General features: G+C 43.2%; 1 protein-coding gene across 1 annotated transcript; it reads left to right on the top strand.

The window, feature by feature from the left end:
* The first annotated feature begins 237 nt into the window (after positions 1-237).
* FLOT1 (flotillin 1) lies at positions 238-23,932 on the top strand. The gene is made up of 13 exons (XM_032964436.2): positions 238-371; positions 1,368-1,465; positions 10,224-10,299; positions 11,228-11,318; positions 13,705-13,848; positions 14,548-14,667; positions 16,154-16,249; positions 16,699-16,851; positions 17,630-17,811; positions 19,433-19,478; positions 19,800-19,937; positions 20,719-20,883; positions 21,794-23,932. The coding sequence occupies exons 2-13, from the start codon at positions 1,420-1,422 to the stop codon at positions 21,809-21,811; spliced, it is 1,275 nt and encodes a 424-aa protein (XP_032820327.1). The 5' UTR covers positions 238-371; positions 1,368-1,419; the 3' UTR covers positions 21,812-23,932.
* The last annotated feature ends 1,178 nt before the right edge of the window (positions 23,933-25,110 follow it).

The following is a 25,110-nucleotide window of genomic DNA, read 5'->3' as shown; positions in this document are numbered from 1 at the left end:
GCAGTAGCAAGAATTTTACGAATTGGCGCAGGACCGCGGATAATAGGAAGGGTCGCGGATAATAGGAAGGGTCGCGGATAATAGGAAGGGTCGCGGATAATAGGAAGGGTCGCGGATAATAGGAAGGGTCGCAGATAATAGAAAGTGCCCCGCGCATGCGCATTGGAGGTCACGTGACGTCACGGCGGACACACCCCGGTAATCAAATTTCCTAAACCGCTTAAGCGCCGCGCTCGTGCCCGGGCGCTGATTGGCCCAACTCTCACCCACGTGTGCGCGATGAGCCAATAGGATCAGGAACAATAAGGCAGCTCCCAGTGCGCTCTACGCAATCCGAATCGTTTTTTTCTGTTTGTTTGCGAGCGGGCACGGTAAGTCCGCGGTTTTTTCGCAAATAATTCGCGATAATTTTCAGTAATTTTGCTGAAAGCGCAGCATCAGTTTAGCAACGCCACTTGCTTTGCATTATATTTGCTGAAATGACCCTGTTTGCGGTTTGCAAGAGGTCGTACATTTTGAGGCAAATATGTCGCCGTGCGTGTTGCGGCGTACGAGGGGTTTTATTTTTTTTCGCCTGGCATTTGGAAAATTAAACAAAAGTACATTTAGGAAAGGATATTACCGAAGAGATGGAGCGATCACGTAAAAAAAACCCATTACATTTGCAGAAGCTGAGGTGGATTATTATGCATCGCATGGTCATTTGAGTCGGCGGCGGCTCGTGAAGGCCTTCATCCAGCAGTGGATTGACCATGGCTGATGATGTCTATAGCACGTTTGGTTAATAAGTTCGTGATAACATAGCCAACAGGGTTAAGTGAATTGTGACGTTTCAAAACAAACGTATCCGTATAAAAACACTGTTATTATGTAACATCCTCTGAATAATGTGTGTGTACTTTGAAGGGTCGTTGCTCAAAACGTCGGCTGTTTTAATATTTTACTTTTCATGCAGTGATATTGACGAATTGTGTTGATTTTTTTTGTCAAGTAAATCCTAAGGTCCCGAAAGCTAAGCTAATTTACGCCTGGATACCCAGTAAACGAGGAATCGTTGCACCAACGCGTTCAACCACATGCCAACCAACGTTACTCCAACGTTTTTAATGTTAACTGGGTAGTCCTTGGATGGGCGACCACACTTCCTATAGAATCGTTTATTGCAGGCTGTGTGTCCCGGGGCAACGCTGTGGGCAGCATAAGTCTGTGCTTTAAAATCCATGGTTATACTGGTTTACTGTGCTCTCGCGCCTTCACCAACCAGCATTTAAGCAGCGTTCAAGAGGGCCTTTCCACAGTGGATCGGCAAGGTATTTACGTTATGTAACAGCTGTTGCGTATTCTTCCGTGTGTCCATATATTTCCAGATTTTTGTGGTTGCGCTTGTCCTTCACGTGGGAGTGAGTCGGCCTCTGAACAATGGGTTTCTACACGTGCGGTCCCAATGAGGCAATGGTGGTGTCTGGTAAGGGCGTGGCTCCCATAGACGCACTTATTACCTGTCTCTTGTCATTCGCTGTTTTCATTTGCACCAATCACTGCTTGGTCTAGTCTAATCTCCCATTAGCACGGTTGGCTACGTACGGTGCGAAACAAGTTCAACATACATGACATCTGGGGAGACTTTGCAGGCCTTGAGTGTCCATGGAGTAACGAGGTTTGGGATGCTTTTGATTAATCATTCTCCATTTCTCAAATCATCGTGATTTTTGTACATTGGACCTTTGCACCGCGCGTAGCGAATCGTGTTGACCGACAACAAACTAAACACAAAGAGCAGTTCTAAATAAATTAAGTTTTCAATTTAAGAAAAACTTATAACATTTTTAGTTTAATTTCTTTACTTTTTGTAGCAGATATGCCAACATGCAGATATTGACGTTACGACACCTTTTAACAAGAGGTCATCTTTACAACCGTGGAGAGAATTGTGTACAGCAACAGGAATGCAATCAGGGGGTGTCTCTACACGAGAGCTTAAATATACCACGGTGATGGAGCACGCTAAATACATTAGATAAGTATATTCTATGGTTCTTTCGGTAAAGTCACGTAGATAGAAAAAAAATAACAATACAATAATAAAATTAAAGTGAATAAAAATATCACGACGTTCGATCGCAACACAAGCGGTCGTCATCAGGAACAGGATAGCCTTTGAGGGCAAGCTGTTTATAAAGGTTTAGAGATGGGCGGGGCAGCTAATATTAATATAGGCGAAAGCTCCGACACACTTAGTAGGTCTACACCAATCAAATCATTGCGCCTCCTCCACACACCCACACTGCTGGAGGTTGACAAGAAAACACAAATCAAGTCACGACCCAAAGTGGTCGATGACATCTTTCCAATGATTTTATAACCATCCTCTCGGTTGAAATTGTTTCTGTGTCTGTATATATGGATGGCTTCATGAACGAATCTTTGTTGATAGCCAGTATGCTTGCAAAGTACCATCGTCTTAGAGAAATCCATTTCGTGTGAGCCAGCTGCATTAAAATAATGATCAGCCACGGCAGAAGTATTGGTCCTACTATGTTTTAACTCTGCCTTATGTTAATAGAATATGAATACATGCAGTCACGAAAGTTCTAAGTCATAGATAAGTATAGTCGCCCATGTTGGCCATTTGAATGTTTATTTTACCTGTAACAAGATGGCATTTATTTTTTACAGCTCTTGTTTCATTTTAAGTGGTGCATTTCGGGGCGTATATTTCGTATGCAAGAGTGACCCTACAAGCGTGGCCTAGTTTTTCACATTTGTTGTAAACAGCTTTCGCTGTTATTTGTGCGGGGTAATGTTTAGTGTGTTATATGAGTAGATGACCAGCCTGAATGTCGTTAATTAGGAAATGTAGTTTATTCGCCATTCCAGATGGCCCTTTTCTTAAATAAGGTTGAACATTTTGTGAAATTTTAAACAATTTTTGCTTAGCACCTTGTACAATTTTAGTTGTGTTCTCATGCACTGTTTCAGAATTTGCCTTTCAGAATGTATTTAACGTTTACTATTCGTGAAAGGCACAAATGCAATATGCGAATTCTGCAAAATAAACGCATCCACAGAATCGCATTCGATATAACTTGTATGTATTGGATTTGAAATTTGATTTGCTTTAAAATGTCTGCTTACTATGAAAAATGTCACATGTCAGATGTTTTTTTAATGATATGCATGGACCCAGATGTACCTTAGCATTTTCTAACAAACCACAGTGGTATCCAAATGTAATTAGTGTTCTTTTTATTGAAGTCACAAAGCCTGGCTCTGAATGCACGGAGTAACATGAACGCAAACTGTAAAAAACATGACATCGTCCAAAAACACGACTGTACTTCATTAATGTCAGTGCTGCATCTCCCTGACAGTAAAGTAGGAGCACTGCATTTGTGTAAAGTGTCATTCATGAAAAACTTTCCCTTGGATCCTTTGTGTAATCAGCCAATTATTTTGTTTATTTAATAAAGTTTGAAGTTCGATAAGGCTTTAGTGGTTTACACGCTTGCTTACGCCATTCCAAAAACAACATTTCAATGCAAGCCTCTTCGGCCAAAAATGTACACCCATTATAATTTGGTTTTGCAGGAGTTCCTTAAGACTCATAATCTGAAATAACCTTTTCAGCAATAAACAATAAATGTTTGAAGGTGGTTGTTTTAACCCTTCCTAGTGCATCTATATTTATCAGACTTTTGATAGCGTGAGTTCTCAGTCATTAATTTCATTATAGTCTTTAATCAAATAGTTTTTAAATTTTGATTTAAAGCTTTCGTGACTGCAGGGATTCATATTATTGGTTCTTTCGGTAAAGTCATGTAGAAGGGAAATAATAAAAATATAAAGCAATAAAATTCTCACGACGTTTCGACTGCAACACAAGCAATCATCATCAGGTGTGAAAACCACAGTAAGAAAATTTGAAAAAAGTGGCGTTTTTTTATCGTTAGCACCACGGAGAGCGATTTGACAGTTTGTTCAGATGGACGAGTCCATCTATGTTCGGAAAAGAGGAGGGGGGAGACGAAAAATAATGGATGCGGTCTGAAAGCCACCTTAAGCGTGATCAATCAATTAAGACCCGAAATGGTTTATCAAATCCTTCCAATGGAACTTTCTACAAACAAACTGAGGGCACCCCAATGGGCTCCCCCCTATCTCCGGTTGTAGCCAACATTTTCATGGAGAAATTTGAGACTGACGCCATCCAGACTGCCACTCTGCGCCCAACCTTATGGAAGAGGTACGTGGATGACACTTGTCATCTGGCCACATGGCTGGCCTGCTCTAGACCAATTCTTCGACCACATCAATTCCATACACCCAGCCATCACATTTACCATGGAAGTCGAAAAAGATGGATGTCCTAATAAAAAAAGAGACCTGATGGTTCAATGAGCCACTCTGTCTACAGGAAAGATACCCATATGGATGCTTACCTGAAACCGGATTCCCACCACCATCCATCCCAGAAGAGTTCCCTCATCAAGACTCTGCACCATAGAGCCCAATGCATATCCGACCAGGAACACATAGCCAGTGAACTCAAGCACGTACACCAAGCTCTTAAGGCTAATGGTTATTCCGTCTACACAATCCGTAAAGCTATCACTCCAACCATGAAGAAGGACCCTCTTGAGGAGCCTTTCAAAACCATCACTTTACCCTACATTGCGGGGATCAGAAAAAAGATCTCCAAAATCTTGAATAAACACAAGATCCAGGTCCGATTCAACACATTACATAAAATCCGTGATCTGGTTCTGTCTGTAAAAGATGTGATTCCGGACATACAGTACCCTGGCGTCTACAAACTAAGTTGCCTCTGTGGTAGTAGTTACATTGGAGAAACCAAACGACCCGTCTCGGACCGCATTCGTGAACACAAAGCAGACCTGATACACGGTAGGACCAACACCTCGGTCGTGGCAGATCACTGTTATAATTCAGTAGGCTCACATGACATTGACTTTTTTAAGACAGAGGTTCTTTGCAAGCCATCTGGCTACCATGAGAGATTTGTTCATGAGGCTATCCACATATACAAACACAGACAAATTCAACCGAGAAGATGGATTCTGGCTTAGCAATCATTGGAAGGATTTGATAAACCATTTCGGGTCTTAATTGATTGATCACGCTTAAGGTGGCTTTCAGACCGCATCCATTATTTTTCGTCTCCCCCCTCTTTTCCGAACATAGATGGACTCGTCCATCTGAACAAATTGTCAAATCGCTCTCCGTGGTGCTAATGATAAAAAAACCCGCCACTTTTTTCAATTTCTTGCTGTGGTTTTCACACTTGATGATGATTGCTTGTGTTGCAGTCGCAACGTCCTGAGAATTTTATTGTTTTATATTTGTATTGTTTTATTGTTTCCATCTACGTGACTTTACCGAAAGAACCAATAATACAAATCGTTTTTGTACATGAAATATTCTTTATGTTTTAGCTACATGACTTTGGCAGCACATTCCACTTTAAAACAAAGAACACAAACGCATCTTTGATTAAGTAATAAAAAACTTGATCATCAAACAGACAGAAATTGGTATTTAAAGTGGCTGTGATTACACTGAGGCCACCGGCTGATGTGTGTTTTTTATTTAAAGGTAGTCATTTGGGAACCGTTAGCTCCCTTATGTATACACTTGTAACGGAGTCCCTTCGGTGTAGATCGTCGCTACAGCTCCGTTAAACCCAGCCCAGCTGCACCCTGCCTTGGTCGTCTCTCTTCAGTCTTGTTCCAGCCTTGTGTGGGTATGTAAAAGGGAGCCCTTTTACATACCCTCTGTAGTCCTCGCCCTCAATCAGCTAGTGTTCCCACGTGGATAGGCTACCTGCTCGCAATCAACTCAGCGTGTGCGTTCCAGAATATTCCTCCGTACAGTTTCCCACGCCTACGCGTCCACTCTCAACGTGTACCCCAACCATAACTCCGATATAGTCCCCTACACCTTCCCCACTCCCCCCCCCCCCCCCCCCCGACGACGAACATAACTGTCCCGGCTTTACAACTATCTTACACTTGGGGATGTATATAATAACCATAACGGAACAACTTAGTCAATAGGATTTCATAAGGGAGAAGTATATTCTCCCTGACGTTTGAGGTACGAGTTTCACAAGGGGATATCATCTGGGAGTATGGGATTATTTTACGCTGAACACAGGCCCCTGCAAAAAGGAGAGAATGGCCCTTATAAATCTGGGTGATCGTTTGCGCCAATGGTTCTCTATATGGTTTCAAGTGACTCGGGTGGACCACCCATCGCCGGTGCCCCATCTGGATGCGTACACTTTGCGGGCAGAGAATTTGGATGATCTCAACAAGACCTTGCCAGGGACGGTGCAATTTTGCCGATGTGCCCACACGGACCTGGGGACAGTGTAACCAGGTTAGAATCCCCCCTTTCAAATGGCAATGGCGTTTCCTTTCTATTTTGCACGCGTTCCTTTGCTGATTACGATCTAGCCGATTCCTCGATTGTGGCCTCCCGAGCTTCCTGCAGCCTCTCCAGTGGCAATCTGAGGGAAGCCGGCCACGTGACAGGTTTAGCCAGGAGACCCACGAGTTGGTCTTCAATTTTTGGCTCTGCGTGTCTCCCGTACATCAAAAAGAAGGGGAAGAGCACGGTCGACGAGTGCGGTGCTTTCCGATAAGCCCCTAAGACTCCTGGGATGTGCAAGTGTCAGTTTGTTGGTCAGCTATGGCGTGACACATCATCGCAGTCAGCGTGCAGTTGATCAGTTCCACCTGTCCGTTGGACTGGGAGTGGTATGGCGATGTTCACATTTTCTTTGCACCCATAATTTTGCATACATCATGCAGTAATTTAGCGGAAAAATTTCGACCCTCGTCCGTGAGCAGTTTGTCAGAGGGACCTTTGTACAAGGCATATCCGTGGAGGAAGGTTTCTGATATAGATGCAGCCGTCTGGTCTGGCAGAGACCATCCCATGGGCCATGGAGTACAATTTTCCATCACAACCAGTAAATATTTATTATCTCTAGGCGTTTTTGGGAACGGACCAAGAGTGTCTCGCGCAACCAACTCGTTCACCCTTCATACTGAAATTGACTGCAGGGGAGGTTGTCCAGGTTGGGAAGGAGGTTTGCTCTTCACACACTCCTGTCATCGATTTACCCAATCCCGTTCATCCTTTGTCATCCCTGGCCAATAATAACGAGATTGCAACGTACACAGTGTTTTTCGGTGACCCAGTTGTGCATAAGCTGTTCAGCGTGCACCTCTGACAACAACTGGTGCACAGGAGAGTGGGTATCACCATACAGCGACGCTGCCGTTAAGGGGTCCCATTTTTATCAACAATCCTCGCCATTTTACAAATGACACGCCTGGCTATATATTCTTGGCTGTTTCGGTCGCCTGTGCGGCAAGGGACTCCCAGAGAGTCGTCCTCCTTTTGTAAGCGGATCCATTCAGTCTGTATCAGCCGCCTTTTGCTGCGACAAATTTACTGTACACCGGCTCTTAAGCAACGGCTAGCCGACGGTAACATTTCATACACGAGCGTGGATATGATGGTGACCGAGGCTCCCCGTATCCACTAACGCCCTTACAGGATTTCCCCCTACCACTCCTGCTAACACGGACGTCCCTAAGGCTTCTGCTACAATCCTTCTCGCTCACCTTTTCCATTTCATTTTAGACGTCGGCCAATTACGTCCCGTTGTGCCGCACCGGATCGCCGCGACAAAGTGGGCGGTGCTGGTGATGATGGTAATGAGGGTTTTTATGATGAGGTGTGTGCATAATCTGGCCGAGTGCCCGTGGTATCGCGACTGGCCTGCTTCTTTCTTGGGAAGTCCCGCATCGGTGGTTGGAGATAGCTTGCTTGTGCCCGGTCGACTTTACCCTGGCATCCTCTTGTGATATGGCCCGGTTTCCCGCAGCGGTAGCTGCAGTGGCGGCTTGGGACATTTCCACTAGATGCGGCTGTTGTGAGTGACCTCTGAAAAGATGATGTTCTAATTAAGAAAAACCTCGTCATGTTATTGGCCTTCCCATCAAGGTGATATAACTGGCTTATTTACTAACGGTAGGCAATTATAAACAATACAAAACAAAACCACAAAGCACTCATATGCTGTCCCCATGACCCTCAAGTCCACACTACACAACTCCTTTGACTGCCAAAAGCCTAGAGTGTGTAAGCCATGACCTGCTATATTTGTACAGTGCAACCTAGCGTTGTGACATAGTAATTACACCGCACTGAATGGTCTCAAATGGCGTGGCTAAAATGCTAAGCTAATCACAAATAATTAAGGGATATCTCTTACTCGTACGCCTTCACAGTCTCCCCGAGACCTCCCCGAGGCACAAATGAGACTTGCAGCGGTTTCTAATATAAACAACTTAAAATGTTATCTTCATTATACAGTTCACGTTGAAGGAATCATTTTAAACACAACAAAACAACTTGTAGAAAAGTATCTCCAGCTGCTTGGTGAGACGGTGCCCCAACGCCTCGAGTGGACGAACCACGCCTGGGTAGCAGTTGATCTCCGGTCACTTCCTTGCTCCTCCCCGGTCCCTCCATGGTCGCTGCTCCTGTCGATTGCGCCTTGGGTTGGTGAATTCGCGAATGGCTACGCCATCTCCCCCAAGGTAGCCTGAAGATCGCTGGCCACTTTGGGTCTGGTGGTAGATGTTGTTCCCGATTGTTCCGTAGATTCCCGGGTTCCTCCGTTCTCCGTCGTCTCCGTTATCTGCGCCGTCATAAAGATCAGTGCTTTTGCCTCTTCATGTGCCCGGAGGCACCTCGTGAACAACAGCGAAGTCGGGTCGCTCTCCGGCACGATGGGCTGTACGATTCTGCTTCTTTGGATGAGGCCCCATATCTTCTCTGCCACCAGCGCGTCTCTGGCCGCCTTGTCCATTCTGGGGAACGTAACCTTAGCGATTTATCACGAGGGTGCTACGGAAGGCCATCGGCGGCTTGTTCTCTTCCCGCCGCCGGTTTGAGAACCGTTGCCTGCCGCTGGATGGCGGGCAGAAAAGTTCCGCCATCTCTGCATAGGCCTGTTGTAGCGTGGCGCGCTGAGCCTCCGGGAAGGTGCAGAAGGCCGTCAGCGCCCCATCATTGAGCACCGTGGACAGTGCTCGGAGGGCCTCTTCTTCATTCCAACCCGCTAACCCTGATGGCCGCTTTGAAGCGCTTGATGAAGGCTACCCAGTCGCCTCTGGTGGCCGACCCGGCCCAGTTCTCTCTCGTCGACGATCCTCGTTATGAGCTGATCGATCGATGAGGTGAGGCGATCTATTTTCTCCGCCAGCTGTCTTCACCCTTCATCTGAGCTCTCCAATTGAGGTATCTCGGCTTCTTCCGGGAACGTGGCGGCCAGCGGGGCCCGGCTCCCGCTGGTATCTGAATCTCAGGGTCCTGGGGCGCTTAGGGATGGCGCCTCCTCTTCTTGTCGAGCTCCTCTTCGGGTTCTTTGTCGGGATGTCAAAGATGACATCCCACCGCTGCCACCAGTGTAAAGGAGTCCCTTGGCGGCATCCATTTTAACAAGGGTAAGTCTTTATTTCGGTGTAGATAGTCGGTACAGCTCCATTGAACCCAGACCCGTTGCACCCCGCTTTGGTCGTCTCTCTTCAGTCTTGCACCCCAAACTGAGTTCAGGCTCTCTTTTATATACCCTCTGTAGGCCCTGCCCTCAATCAGCTAGTGTCCCCACATGGACAGGCCACCTACTCTCAATCAACTCAACGTGTGCATTCCCGAATATTCCTCCGTACAGTTTCCCATGCCTACGCGTCCACTGTATCTCAACATGTACCTTTGTTATCTGGCACTTTACCATCCGGAATGCTCTATTAACCGGCATCTGTCATAGACGGCAATATAATGTTTAATGTTTCCGGAAAAATTTCCGACACCCATCTGCCGTGCGCTTATCATAGATCTGTTGTTTACGGAAGCTTTAGTATGTAGTACAGTGGTGACGCTATCGCCACTATACATACAGTACTGCACTACCGTATACTGTACTCTTAAACGGCCTGACTTTCTCTACAATCAACTTAAAATTCTCTACAAGTGACTGGCGAGTACCTCTGAAAAAAGAGTAGAATATTTATAATATCATAGTTATAATGCAGGCTTAGTTTATTTCTTGAAGAGTTGTAGGGTGAACCATGAGTTTAAACTGGCATATTTGATTAACTGAGCTTTTGCTGTGCTATCGCCAGGCTGTGGCCGTTCCCCTCCCATCACCATTACAGGTGGCCGAGTTTTCGTTTGGCCAATCATCCAGCAATTGCAAAGGTAAGATTTCACAAATTTATTTTCAGCTGCGGTCATGCATTGTTAACATATTAGTCTCGTACAATGATAAAATCCTATTTAGCTTTATCGCTGTCTGAATTTTCTTCTTCGAGGCTCTTATCGTTTGCCTTTTATGTTGAGATATATTACATCCATGTTATTTGAGAGTGTATTAATTCTGATGTATTATGTGGTATTTGAGGCTGTACAGGTGTCTAAAGCTGCGTTTGTAATCTGAAAGCAAAATAGCTTAAACATGATTCCAAAAGGCGCATTGAAAGAGCCACCATTTTGACTATATTCAAATTAAACTATCCCCATGCTGGTTTTGGATCACAAGCTATACAAATTGCACCACACACCATTGTTATGGTAGATATTGTGCTCGACCTGGTTGGCAAGTAAAATCTGTTTTTAAAGTAGAATGTCTAGGGCTGAGCTCTGAAAAATATTCCTACACATGAATTCTAAAAACTGTTGTCAAGGTGCAGATCAGAGAATGTATTAGAGAAGAATAATTAAAAGCAGAGTGCTTTGATGAAGTGGAGAAAAAAAATACTATTATATTGAGTACTCTACAATTTTGCATGTAATGGTGCGTAATTAATAGAGGATTAACGTAGATACTGGTGGGCAAGGGGATGTTGACGAAAGGTGAATCACTGTCAGGAGGGGGCAGGGTCTTGGGGCTTCAAAAAATATTCCATGACAAGTTGAGCCCTGAAAATGTCATCATGCTAATCTCCATAATTTACTTGGGAATATTGCTGCCACATTATAAGACAGAAGACCTTTACTATATCTGAACGATAAGCTTTGTCTAATGTTCCGGAATAATAAAATAATTTTGCACAGGAAGAGGTAAAAGGCAATTCAACATCCCTGAAATGAATTCATTTAAACTGTGTTGCCTTTGCCACCTCTGCAGGATTTCTCTCAACACCATGACTCTGAATGTGAGGAGCGAGAAAGTTTACACGCGACAGGGCGTTCCCATCTCGGTAACGGGAATAGCGCAGGTAATTGAGTATTTAAATGTGCAATGAGGGTTTTTATGTGATAATGGAGCAGTTGCATGTGTGTCTATGGCTGCTTGTGTATGTGTGGTGGAGTGGTAGGGTCGCGGTTAGCGCGTTGCGCTACGAACCCGATGACTTGAGTTCAATTCCCGGTCATGGCCAACACCAGTGACGATTATCTGAACCGGTCCTGAGCCTCCCCTAGTTTGGCTCGGCCTCGAATGAGTACCGGGTGCTGTGTGTAAACATTGCCATGAGGGAGACAAAGGCGGCAGCTGGGCATGGTGCTGACCACCCACCTCCTCGTGAGCTGAGCCCGGCCTTCATAGGTGCTCACTAACAGCACTTGTCCGAACAGTCTGTTAAAGTTTATACGGGGGATCTTTGTTTGTATATGTGCTGAGCTGTGCTTCAGTGGAGAGTGTATCCCCCACTTTACGTGGTAGATGAGTTCCTAAAAAGGGACACAAAACAAATTTGTGTAGCATAGACCGCACAGTCACCCAACCCAGAATGCACTTCATGAGACGGCTGCCTGCCGAGTAGCGCATAAAGTACATGCAATAATGTTCTTGTCCGACCGCATAGCCGCATATAAGTAAATTCAAACCGCATATTGCTAAATTTGGGTACAAATAGGTTAGCCACATGTACACAATCGCACAAAACAAACCCGCATAAAGCGAGGGAAACGTGGACTATGCTATGATCCCATTCACCTGAGTTTCATTTTCGGACACGGCTAACATCAGTGCCATGCATAGGTAGACTCAGCCTTAAATGAGTACCTGGTGTGGTGCGTAATCATTAGGGAGACAAAGGTGGTCGGGCATCGTTCTGACCACACCACTCTCGTTAAAACAAGTGGCTTGCCTTAACCCTTTCCTTGTTCCGTTTTTTTCTACCGATTCCATTCCGATTATGTACGATGATGTCATCAGAACGGAATCGATTCTGAGCCGACTCGAATCGATTCTGAATGGAATCGGAAGTAAATGGCCATGCGGGAGGGCGTTTGGTAAAGTTTTGTCGCCAGCTATCAGAGAGTACGGTCGTGTTGCTACAGTTCTCTGTGGTGATTACAATGTTTTTAAAAGCAACGGTGCTATGCCCCTCTAAATAAAATTTAAGCTGAGCCGCTTGTGCCTTCCTCAGATTCAGAGGTGAACGGGACCCACCCTGCAACTTGCAGACATCTTGGAACGGAAAATGGTTACGAGTAGCTCGCTAGCATTACTTACTCCCATGAGTCTATTAAGACCATAGGGATATTTGTATTCGCCTATATGGTGTTAATTTAGCATGGTGCTGACCGTGCACCACTCCCATGTGTTGTGCCATTCTTACTAGGTGCTTTCTAAAACCACTTACACCTACTTTTTAAAGAAGGGATCCTTGGCTTTGTATGTATGTGGTGCCTGTTTGAGCAAATGCTTTACCCAAAGAGCAAAGTCACAATGTGGCTTTCAAAGTATTTAGCGTTTCACCAACGATGCGATTATAACATCTCCGAGAGGCACAGTTTGTTTTGGAGAGAGACATTTAAGAGGTTTTTGGTGTGAAGTTAATTTAGCCATGACTTTCATTAGGGCTTACATTCGATGCAGACACTGCTTCTTTTAAGTATCACCATAGTCCCCCTATTTATGAGTAATCAAGCAAGTGCACCCATTGAATGTTTTTGAAGAAAATGCTTCGTTTTAGTGACGCATTAAATATTATTCATGTTCTTGTCATTCGTGATATGCAATGATGGGTTTTTAATATCTTGGTTACTTGTTTTGTAACTAATTTGTCCAATTTTAACCAGGCAAAGCTTATTAGAATTCAGCAACTTGACATGGGAGGTCTAGGCAACCATCACTGCTTTGAAACGGTTATTTTACAGTGTTAATTTCAAGATTGGGTTTTTGTCTAGTCATCTCCTGACAAACGGTTACTTTTACCACATCAGGCCTTAATTTTTGCAATGGGTAATTGCTTGAATTAAATTGTGAGCCATTGCAGGAATGGAACAATGCAGTCTATATACACAAGCTATAGGCTATCCTTATCTCCTTTCTCCTATAACATACAATAGTCGTGGATTAAACAGTTGCAGAAGCATCACTGAACAGGAACTTATTTGAAACAAAACATCCTTTGTTCATACAAACATACACCTTCGGATCTTGTAAGCGTTTGGCATTAATGAGCTAAAAATTATTTTGCATTGGTATGCATAACAGGTGACATCACTTGGACTGAAAAAAATCTGTCTAACAAAAAACAGAAAAAAACACATTGCTCTTTTCTGCTTTTCACTTTACGATGCCCATTCCTGAGCTGTGATAACGTATCTTTAATGGGTTCAATTGTGTCACAACTGTTGTATCTTGGCTCCCAGGTGAAGATACAAGGACAAAACAAGGATATGTTAGCAGCTGCTTGCCAGATGTTTCTGGGGAAAGGGGACGAGGAGATAAGCCAGATCGCTTTGGAGACACTGGAAGGACACCAGCGTGCAATCATGGGCAACATGACCGTGGAGGTGGGTTTACTTAAAGAGACTGGCTTCATCGTCATCAGGCTAGGTCACTCGTTTCTGTGTTTTAAAAGCTGCAGTTAATGCAAAAAATAAATCCCTGACTATTTATTAATCACCATTATCGGTTATCTTATTCAAATTATGCATGAATAAAATATAAAAGTGCAAATTTTAATAAGGGACTAGGTTCTTCTCACCACAAGTGACGCATCAATTTGCCTGAGCTGCCATTTTCCCATTTGAAATTAACAACCATGAACCTGAACTATATTGAAAGATGTCTGTTTGCCATCTAGGTAAAATGACAGATGAGGGGAATTTTTTTTTTTTACAATGGGAACGTTTTCCATGCACGGCAGCGCGAAACGCTGCCCTGCGTTTCTGCTCCATCTTTCTGTTCCTGGTCCTGTGCAGCTGTAATCTGCCATAGTCTTGAGACGTGTCCCAATTGCATCACTGTTCCGCCGCTGTTGTTATCTGCGAGGTTGACTGTCACTCCCTTGCTGATTCTGTCTGGGTTGTCCTTTAGCCTGGCTTCTCCTTGTTCCACGTGCTTTTCGCGGCATTGCGGGCACGGAACTCGCATTTATGGTGTGGCCTCTCATTTGCCATTCTTCTGTGCAAGTGTTTCTCCTGTCTGTCTGTCTTAATTGATTTGGAGTGCACATCATGATGCATTATTAAACCGGCTCCTGCTTTTAGGAAATCTACAAGGATCGTAAGAAGTTTTCCCAGGAGGTATTCCGCGTGGCTTCTTCTGATCTCCTCAACATGGGCATCAGCGTGGTGAGCTACACTCTCAAGGATGTCCGTGATGATGAGGTAAGGGTGCGGCATTTCCTTTCTGGATTCTTGAACATGCACTCTATCTGGTTCCTGTCCATTGAGTAATTTTGGTTTGTAACGCTTATGTAAATTTTGTAGCTTTTGACTACGATGCATACTAGGCATATGAAGTTTCACCTACCACAGCAATTTGGTAAATTGTCACATTTATTGAAGAATAATAGATTTTAGTTAAATTTATTTTTGTCGTATTTATTCAAATAATTACTTTTTGTTGTTTCAGTTTTACTCTATTAACCCAAATGGAAGAAAATGCATATACTTTGCATAAACCATGAATAACACGCTATCGCACAAATTATTCCACGAATGTATCGTGAGTGTAAAGAATTGATGTTAATCTACTCTTACATGTTTATTGCGTGACTCAACTGCAATCGAGTTTATTTTATTATTTTAATCCCTTGCTTATTTCACTCCAGTAAAACATAATTTTAATATTAGCTGATCTGTTTTACAGTGTTGTAATATTAGTTGAATTTTATTTCAGTTTAATTGTATTTTTTGCCTTAAATGTAATAAGATACTTGGACTGAAAGATGCAGCTTAGCAATTTCTTGCTCATGCTGGTGGAACAGCCTCCAATAGCAGGAGCTCAAGAGCAGTGGTTCTCAACCTTTTTTGACTCCTGTACCCCTTGTTGAATTTTGTTTTAACCGAGTACCCCCTTGCCGGACCCAAACAAGGTTCTGAGAAATAAATGTATGAATTGATAAACATCAATATTTGATATTCTTGGTAAGTTTAAAAAAAAAAATTCTTGCTGTGGTTTTCACACCTGATGATGATTGCTTGTGCTGCAATCGAAATGTCGTGAGAATTTAATTGTTTATTATTTTATTATTTCCCTTCTACGTGACTTTACCGAAAGAACCAAGAATATGAATCCCTGCAGTCACGAAAGCTTTAAATCGAAAAATCTATTTGAACTGATTCTCAATTTTGTGAGGTATCCTAACTAGCTAGTTAATGCAAGCGAATACAATTTTTTTTTTAATGGACCCTCTGCACACGTGACATAATTTGTTCGCCCTCACTGGTTACTCTTGGAAACATTGTTTACGATCCTTGAGTTTAGAAAGGTATTTTTTAATATCGGTCTATGTTACCATATGGAGTAGAATGTTGTAGTAATTTTATATTCGCAGATTCATACATGATTATTCAACAATGACTCATGTATAATATAATTTCACACATAAGTCACCTCACTTTGCCCCTGGGACAATGCCACGTACCCCCAGGTGTCCGCGTACCCCCTGGTTGAGAACCACTGCTCCAAAGAGTGTATTTGGGCCTACCTATCCTCTATTATAATCTAATATAATTTTGGCTGGAGTTTAATTATTCTCAAGTTGTTTTATATGTATTAAATAGTTAACACCGATACATGCCACACACGTGAGTTAAGCTGCGCGAGTGATAAACGCACACACGTGCTTGTCTGTGTGATGGCACGCAGGACTACCTCAAGTCACTAGGCAAAGCACGTACAGCCCAGGTGCAGCGAGACGCACGCATCGGAGAGGCAGAAATGAAGCGAGATGCCGGCATCAAGGTGGGTCGAAGCGCGTTACCAGAGAGACGTGCAGCTTAGAAAACAACCGCGGAATGGGAATTGAAAGCTGCAGTATGTACGTATGTACGTACATATGTTGAACTGCTTTCGCGCCGTACGTAGCCAACCGGTAACCATTGTTAATCATGTAATGTACACTTTTTTTTCATTACAAAATGTTATTCTTGGTCCATTTTTAAGACTTGCAAAATGGGCATTCGTCATCGTTTACTTGCTGAGCAGCAATAAGCTAAAACTTTGGAAGTGTGCACTTGTTGGGATATTCGTTTCAAGGCACAAGTTGGTTTTGGGGAGGGGGGAGTCTGAATGCGTGTATGCGTCATCTTCCTGCAAAACATGTTGGGGATTTTTATGGTTGCCCATAACTGATAACTGACCATGCACCCATGCATATGCCGCAAGTCACGCACGTCCATGGGCCCTTGCAGGAAGCCATGGCAGTGGAGCAGAAAGTGGCTGCACAGTACCTGAACGAGATTGAAATCGCCAAAGCTCAGCTCGAATTCGAGCTGAAGACGGCTGCCTATGACATGGAAGTCAATACCCAAAAGGCACAGGCGGACCTTGCTTATCAGCTGCAGGTGGGTACGAACAGAGAACCACAAACAGACAATACTCTTTTAAAAGTCCTGCCCAATAAGCATTGAGGCAGTGCTCTTCTCTTGTTTATAGCACTGAGCCAATGGTGGAAATACCACAATCTTATGTCAGCGGTGATTTATTCCACAGGACAAATGCTGTTGACAATTCATTTTATCGACCTGAAAAGGATAATGTGTTGAGTCGGCACCTAACCAGGATTTGAACTCGCAGGACGCTTCTGCTGCTCGTTCTACCGCCGAGCCACCAGGCTGGATCATACAATTTCAGCGCTGAAACTAAACAATATTGACAACAATGTCATGCTTTAAAGACATTTGTGACAAAGTTATGTTCTTGAAGATGGTATGCATGTGCCGCGGTGGCGAGATGTTTACTCCCTGGCCTTGTATACAGGAAGAACTGGGTTTGATCCCAACCCTGATGCGCGTATTTGGAGTTTGAATGTGCTCCCCATGGTCGCGTGGATTTTTATCTGGTTCCTCCGGTTTTTCCCTACACATTTAGAAAGATGCGTTTAGAGTATTTGTCTGTGATACATTTCTACATGATTAGCCTCTTCGCTGAGCTATCATTTGTGGCCAGGATGCTTTTGGAAAACAGCTATATAGCTCTGGGCCTTTTCTGGTAAATAAAAAATTTGGTTAGTGTAGTTTTTAAGTTATCAATTATTCTTACATTGGAAAGGAAGGCGCAGAAAGGCATGATTTACGTGCTGGCTAGATATGAATTCTGGAACTGCATCGTGTGCCATCACAGGTGGCAAAGACCAAGCAGAAGATCGAAGAGGAGAAAATGCAGATCCTGGTGGTGGAGCGCACCCAGCAGATCCTGGTGCAGGAGCAGGAGATCCTGAGACGCGAGAAGGAATTGGATGCCAAGATCAAGAAACCGGCTGAGGCGGAGAAGTATCGTTTGGAGAAATTGGCTGAGGCGGGAAGGTGTGTGTGTGTGTGTATGTGTTTGAAGAGTGGTTGCATGGTGTTTTATCACGCAACACTTATAGTTGCACCAGTCTGCATTTCATTCCTCGCGACACACTTCATTTGCAAATGTATTCAGATAACATGGGGCCTCGTTTAAGTTGACTGGGATTCCTGGCATAGTATCGGCAGCACAAATGCGGAGACAAAGGAGGCTGGGCATGCATTTTGATGACCCCTACCAGCCTATTGTGATTGTAAGTCAAAGCAGTTTCTCTCTCACAGTACCCACCCCGAAATTTCATGTAATCTATCAACTGCTGGATGAAGATTTCCCCAAGCCTTTGCCACAGTCTTGCGATGCTAAATCCGTCCAGCTCCTGCACATGAGCTAATTTCACTGCCCTATCTCTGCAGTGCAACATCCTTTTGGACACTCTCCATTTTCTGGTTACCACTCCATTTTAGTTATTGATTGCCTGCCATCTATTTAAGCCAGGTCTCCTGTCTAAGTCCACTTACCTACCTTTCTTAAGAGTCGATATGTTTCGTGATTCCTCATCCACGTGTGTCCTTCATCCCGAGTGTAATTTCAAGCATGGCACCGCTTCTTTGCACACTTTTCGTCATTTGTCCATTTTCTTTATCAGTGTATGTTAAAGATTAAAATGCCATGGAAGGTGATTTATCTTCATAAAAACAAATCATATCCAATTAATAGGGGATGTGGGCAAGGTTGAAATATGTTTGTAAAGCTGTGCTTGATAATGAAATTAACATGCCAATGTGCCCCAAAATACATACTAAAAATGCCATATGCATGCATGTGTAGTGACTGACTCAGAGACACTAAGAGTAGGAGGCACTCTGTTTATTAAACGGCCTTAACAGTTAACACTTGGTAACTACGGCTCCCAGTCAGGACAGCTGGTAGACTGCCAGACGCGCGGCCGAGATGGTGACTGAGACGACGGTGGAGACTCCATCAGCACGATGGGATCACACTCCACATGACAGCCTCGAGCTCCCCTCCCGGGGCCCCTCTTATACTGTCAGCGTGGCCTGGCTCCGCCCCCGGCCACACCCCCTTCTGGAACCTACCAGCGGGTTCTCGGTGTGCCCCTTCCGTAACCTTTCCCCGAGACCCCTCTCTGGTCTATCACGTGGCCTGCTGTCAGTCAGGGCTGCTGTAAGCTGCAGATCCCCTTCCCTGCCAGCAGCCAGCGCTATGCTGCTACGTGACCGATTCTGTCACTACACGTGTAAGGAATGCAGATTATCTGGCATGTTAAAACTCACGTGGGTTATACGCACTACGACAGTACTTTTTACTTGTATGAATTTTTTGTATATTACTTGATTGTAGATCAAACGATTGTGTTAGTGGAATATGTAGGCAGTCCCGTAAGTGGGTAAGTTTGTATTTTTTGTTGAAGGGTGTTTGATTAATTTAGATAATATTTGTGTTCACGAATACTTCTTTTTGTTTAGCACTTGGCATCATGTGGCAAGTTTTTGTCAAATCTTGACGTCGGTCCATGACCACGGGCTGATTGAGCGTTAAAAATTCAGCCATTCTGAAGGTGCGTCCCTGCTACCATGCTTGTGTTAATGACCCTTGGGAATGATTTATTGGCAGGGCTCGTGTGATAATGGAAGCGGAAGCAGAGGCTGAGTCCATAAAGGTAAGAGGTTTCATATTTCCTTCACCATTTGTTGCAGTGCTTTTAATAAAACTGCACGTCGTTTCTATAATAAAACTGCACGTCGTTTCTATAATTTCTGAGATTCCTATATTTGTTTCGGCTCCGGTCGCAATAATTAGTGCCCAGCGTATTTGGTGTGGGTGTGTGTTGGCAAATATTTGAACGGCAAATTGTGTGCCCCTTCCATTGTCTCAAGCGCACTAAGCATGCCAGCAGTACTTGTTTGGTGGTGGTGGTGGTGGTGGATGGTTGATGTCTTTATATTGTGTTCTGCTCCCTGTCACGTTGTGTGCGCAACAGATCAAGGGGGAGGCAGAGGCGTATGCCATTGAGGCCAAGGCCAAGGCTGAGGCAGAGCAGATGTTGCAGAAGGCCCAGGCCTTCAAGGACTATGAAGAGGCTGCCATGGTGGACCTGCTGCTGGAGACATTGCCTAAGGTTCTCTCCCACAAACAAAGTTCCCCCGTGTAGCCTTCATTGGCTATTGGGGGCGGGGGGAGGCAAGTGCAGTCAATGAGAACCTATTAAGGCTTGCATAGCAATTGAGATGTTATGGCCAAGAACCTATTAAGGCTTGCATAGCAATTGAGATGTTATGGCCAGCACCATGCCCAGAGCCAGTGCTAACGTTTACACGCAGTACCAGCTACTTATTTAAGGCTGAGTTGACCAAAGCAAGGCACAGGACCGTTTTGGATATCGCTTTCCACCGACGTTGGCCCTGAGCAAGAATTGGAACTAAGGTTGCCAGGTTCGTTCATGCTGACTATTACACTACTGCTTGCACACATGCACACGTACATACACACACTGACTGAGGATCACACGGAGATCTCATGTAGTAAATTATTCCCCATTGGTGACACCTTAAATATAACATACTAGATCAAATTCATGGTTGTATTAAAAATTTTAGGCTGAATAGCTTCATGAAAAATCCCATAATAATTTACAGCTTAACTGAGGGTGCACATTTATAATAGTTACAATGAATATATTTTACAACTTCCTTACCAGTAACATAAAGGAATTATTTACACTTGTACCATTTGAGTATTACCTGTACAGTATAGAAATTCTACCTCGCTGCCAAAAATTACGGAGTTTCTTTGCCAGGAATAGCAGCAGCAGTAGGGAATGTTTATTATTCTTATCGGCATTTCAGCGTTGCCAATTATGTTTATCTTTTTTTTTTCTCCCACTCTGCGATGGCCTGCAGATTGCCACAGAGGTGAGCCAGCCACTGAGCAAGGCAAGGAAGGTGACGATGATTTCCAGCGGTGGTGGGGAGGTGGGAGCCTCAAAGCTGACGAGCGAGGTGCTGGACATCATGAGCAAGCTGCCCGAGAGCGTGGAGAGACTGACCGGCGTAAAAATCTCGCAGGTTCGGAGTGCGCCGAATTTTGTTCCGGCATCTTGCCAATATGTCTGCCAGTGCTATCTGCAGAAATGGGTTTCTTTGTGCACTGTGGATGTAAAGTCAAGCAATGTGTTATTATTGTGGCAAGAGATAATTCGCCGCAACTTTGTCTCGTAGTAGCATTTCCTTCAATGAGTGCATACCACCACGTAACAGTGTGCAAGTGTTGTGTATGAAGAAAGGGATTTTGTGCAAGAGTTGAATATATTTTTACACTTTTTTTGCTAACTTTACAAATGTCTGAAAAACCTCTGATAATACGCAACTATTGTTTATACGTTGTGAAAGCCTAAATTGTCTTATGTTTTTACATTTCACAATACATTTAGATAATGGATGTAATGGGTACTATTAAATACCCTTTTGCATGCATATGACTTTCTGTCTTTGAAAGGTTTTCATATGCTCTCTTCCATACTGTCTGAATTACCTTTCTGGCCTGTAGCATTCTACCCTTCTTTCCCTTCCCCCCCCCCCCCAAAAAAAATTGTCTAGCCGCACATATTTTAATAACAATTGTTTGTTGTATATAGCAACGTTCATGCAAATTCCTTCTCATAATTGTTGAGGAACCACAGGCAAGTTCGAAGGCAGCCAGGCGGTGAGCCAGCGTCAACAGTTGTACGAGCTCTGTAGTCCTTGTTTGTATTAAGATGTTTTCAGCCAATTAACGCGTGTTAATTTTCATGGGAGGAAAAGCGGAGCACCCAGAAGAAAAAAAAACCCACGCTTGTAATTATACGGTGTGAGATTTAGATGCTTTATAAATACAAGCTGTTGTTTGTCATTGTAAATGTGTCAATTGCATTCTATGAACAACATGTTTAGTGCTAATTAAGAGCTAAATGTGAGTCTTTCTCTGTTTATTTTACAGATTGCAAGAATTAAGTGAGCGGAACTTTATCAAAAAGAAGTCCTATAACCTGCTTGTTCTACAGCACTGTTACCTCTCATAGCTTTTATGGTCATCATTATTGGTGTGCAGAAGCCAGATTTGTGGTTTTTGAAAGTGAGGGAAAAAATCCAGAAAACACGGTCATAAAACATAACTGCCGACTATTTGATTGTTATGTTTTAACGTGGCATTTATCAACTGTGCAGCTAGTTGGATAATTATAATTACACCCACGATTTCTCAGAAAGGCTTTTATAACCTTTTACAATTTATAATTGCAGAGCCCTAACAAAATGTGTAATGTGCTTTTTTATATTGAAGCTTTGCCAGGAGGAAAGTAGCAAATGGCAGATGAAATCGTATTGTGCTTTGTTGATTTTGAAGTGGTGCAGTATGCATTGACATTGTTTTAGAAATCGCCTATATTTCATCACTAGATAGTGCTAAGGCAGTATGCGCTTTGTGATCCTTGGTTATGGAATGCGCATTATAAATGTGAATTATTACTGCTAAAAGGTCATTTAATAATCCTACATTTTCAGCCAAATTAATGTGGTGATAGGTGGCTTCATTCTCCTTTTCAACGCCATTTTGTCTCGCTACATTAATCAAATGACTTGTTGCATTGATTGTTTTTGCTAGGTGAATGAGGACAATATAGAATTCAATTGGTGCTCTTTCAGGAAATTGGCGCTATGTTAAGAAATCTGTTTCTCGCATCCATTTCAGACTTGCCCTTCCGACATTCTCGCCATCATTGTGTGGCTTTATTTGGTCACTGGAGGGCGCCCGTGATGCTTAAGAAATTACACAAGCGTGAAAAAGAGAGTAATAAACAGTAACGCTAGCCATTTCCCTCGTCATAAATTGGAATCGAGTTTAGCTCTGGTGCGTGACCGAATAAGTATTATTGGTTTTGTCAAAAAAAATGTACTTCATATTTTAAAAAAGAAGGTCTTAAGATGGCATTTTCTGTGTGTTTTGTGTTTCTGTTCCCCTTGGCTGCTGTTTTAATGGCTTGCAGAGGTTTTTTTTAATTGGGTGATCGGGAAACCTATGTCCAGGTGGTGTAATATGTCGTAACAGCTGAATGATCTAGCGTTGAGGGAGGTAATTGCAGTGTGTGGTGGCATCAATTGAATTGTGCATAATGACCTTTTTACCTTCATTTGGAAATGTCAGTCAATTCAAGTTTAACTCAATGAATGTGGTTTTTGTTTTAAACATTTAAACTTCGTAATAAGTAGGTGGATTTCTTAAACATTGTGTGTTTAGACATAGCCATGATTGAGTATACTCCCATATTTAAAGGTAATACTAATAGACTAACGTTACTTCTGTGTCTGTTGCCAAAAGATCAGTTTCAAGCACCAGGTGTTGCCAGGACGTTGAAAATGAATCACCGCCTGCTTCCTGTGCATTTCAAATTACTTGTAAGACTACATTGTGGTGTTGGCAAACTTGACACCACTCTAAGCCTGCAACATCAAGTAAATCAACTGTATTTTGCAGCTCTGGAATAGAAAGACCATAGCTGCAACAATTTGCATGTTTGAGAATAGGTTTTCCCCTTTCTGGCAACAAAACAGGTGTTAAGATATTAAAACACTAAACTGATAATATATGCATTGTCTTTGAAACTGATTGGTCCGCACCAGGTGTGGACCAATCAGTTTCAAATGCATATATTATCAGTGTTTTTTTTGCATTCTGACCACAAGTATTGTGGTTAATGCAGACATGATTTCTTGTAAAAGGTTTCAGTTTTGGTGTTTTAACATCTCAACACTTGTTTGTTGCCAGAAAAAAGGGGAAAACCTATTCTCATATTTTGGTACTGGCAAAGGAGGTCCCATGAAATTTGCATGTTTGTGTGTTGAACACGTAAGGTTGTATGCATGTGTTTGCTAACACTAAAACTAAATGTGGTGTTCACCAACCGACTTAAACCATATGTGCCCTATCACAAAGACGTATTTGCTTAAATGTTAGTGGAACTTGTAGTATGTTTTAGTTTAACACGTAGGCTTGGTATTATGCAAATGGTTGCATTGTGTTTTGTGTATTTTGAATGCTTGTAGGGGCTGAAGTAAACCTGTAGTAAAAACTATACAAGTGCATTTGTGTTGGGTTATGTTTCAATTTAAAGGAACTTGTCACCAGTATATGTTTGCAATCAATGGGTGTACTTGGCAACGTGTGAAGACCCCTGGGTCTTCGAACTGGGCGAAGACCCTGGGGCCGGCCCAGGACACGCTGGCGGGACAATGGTCGCTCGGCTGGCCTGGGAATTCCCCCGGGAAGAGCTAGAGTCTGTGCATAGTGTAGTAGTGTATAGTAGTGTACAGTGTAGTTTAATGTATAGTCTATAGTAATTTATAGTGTAGTGTATAGTTATGTAGTGCTGGAGTCTGTCGCCAGAAAACGGGAGGTCTGGACCGCCCTACTCGACACGCTGCCGCCGCGACCCTCAAAAGGACAAGCGGATTGAGAAACGAACAAACTTGACAACGTGCTGAACATCTCGTGGCCATTTTCCATGCTAAGTGTCAGGGAAACTGATGGGATCTTTGGTTGAGCTGGAGTTGGCAGAATTGGGGCTGCTCACAAATCATGGCTAATAGTCATTCTCCAAACATGTGTATTGATGCACGTATTGTGCTCTTAAGTCGAGTGTAATGTTTGGCTGCTGTAGTGTCTTGAATTTTTACAGTAACTCGGAATATTTTTTTATCTGCCTGGGTGGCTGGATTCGTTTTGTGGTTCATCTGCAACTGGGTCAGGGCAGAAGCTTTATGGTTTGATTTTTGTAAACCTCTGGTTATATCTGCAAGAGAATGATCAACATACGGAGACTGGTATCTTTTGACCTTTGTGTGCCATTAACTGCAAAAAAATTAATCGCAAATAAGATCGGCTTCATGTAAAAATATTACACAACCCGAGGAAATGCTCCTCTCGGTTCTCACCTGGTAAAAGAATGGGCTTTGCTGATATCCCAGTTTTCGAGAATGCACTAAATATTACCGTTAAGAGTAGCGTATGACCTAAAATTATGAGCAAATGTTAGTGCAGTTACGAACATTACTGCTGTCCATCCTGAACTTGTTTAAATTACTGTACAAGGAAAGCTTAGCTTGTCTTTTATATAAAACAACTATTAAAGACCATTTTGATTTAAAGCTTTCGTGACTGCAGGGATTCATATTCTTTGTTCTTTCGGTAAAGTCACCACGTAGAAGGGAAACAAAACTAAAATTTTTTTTTTATTGTTTCCCTTCTTAGTGACTTTACCG

This window comes from Petromyzon marinus, chromosome 32 (genome assembly GCF_048934315.1).
Source record: "Petromyzon marinus isolate PM22_M1 ecotype Great Lakes invasive population chromosome 32, UKy_Petmar_22M1.pri1.0, whole genome shotgun sequence".
Lineage (NCBI taxonomy): Eukaryota > Metazoa > Chordata > Hyperoartia > Petromyzontiformes > Petromyzontidae > Petromyzon > Petromyzon marinus.
Note: the sequence above shows the minus strand (reverse complement) of the source record. Positions and strands in the feature narration are given on the sequence as shown.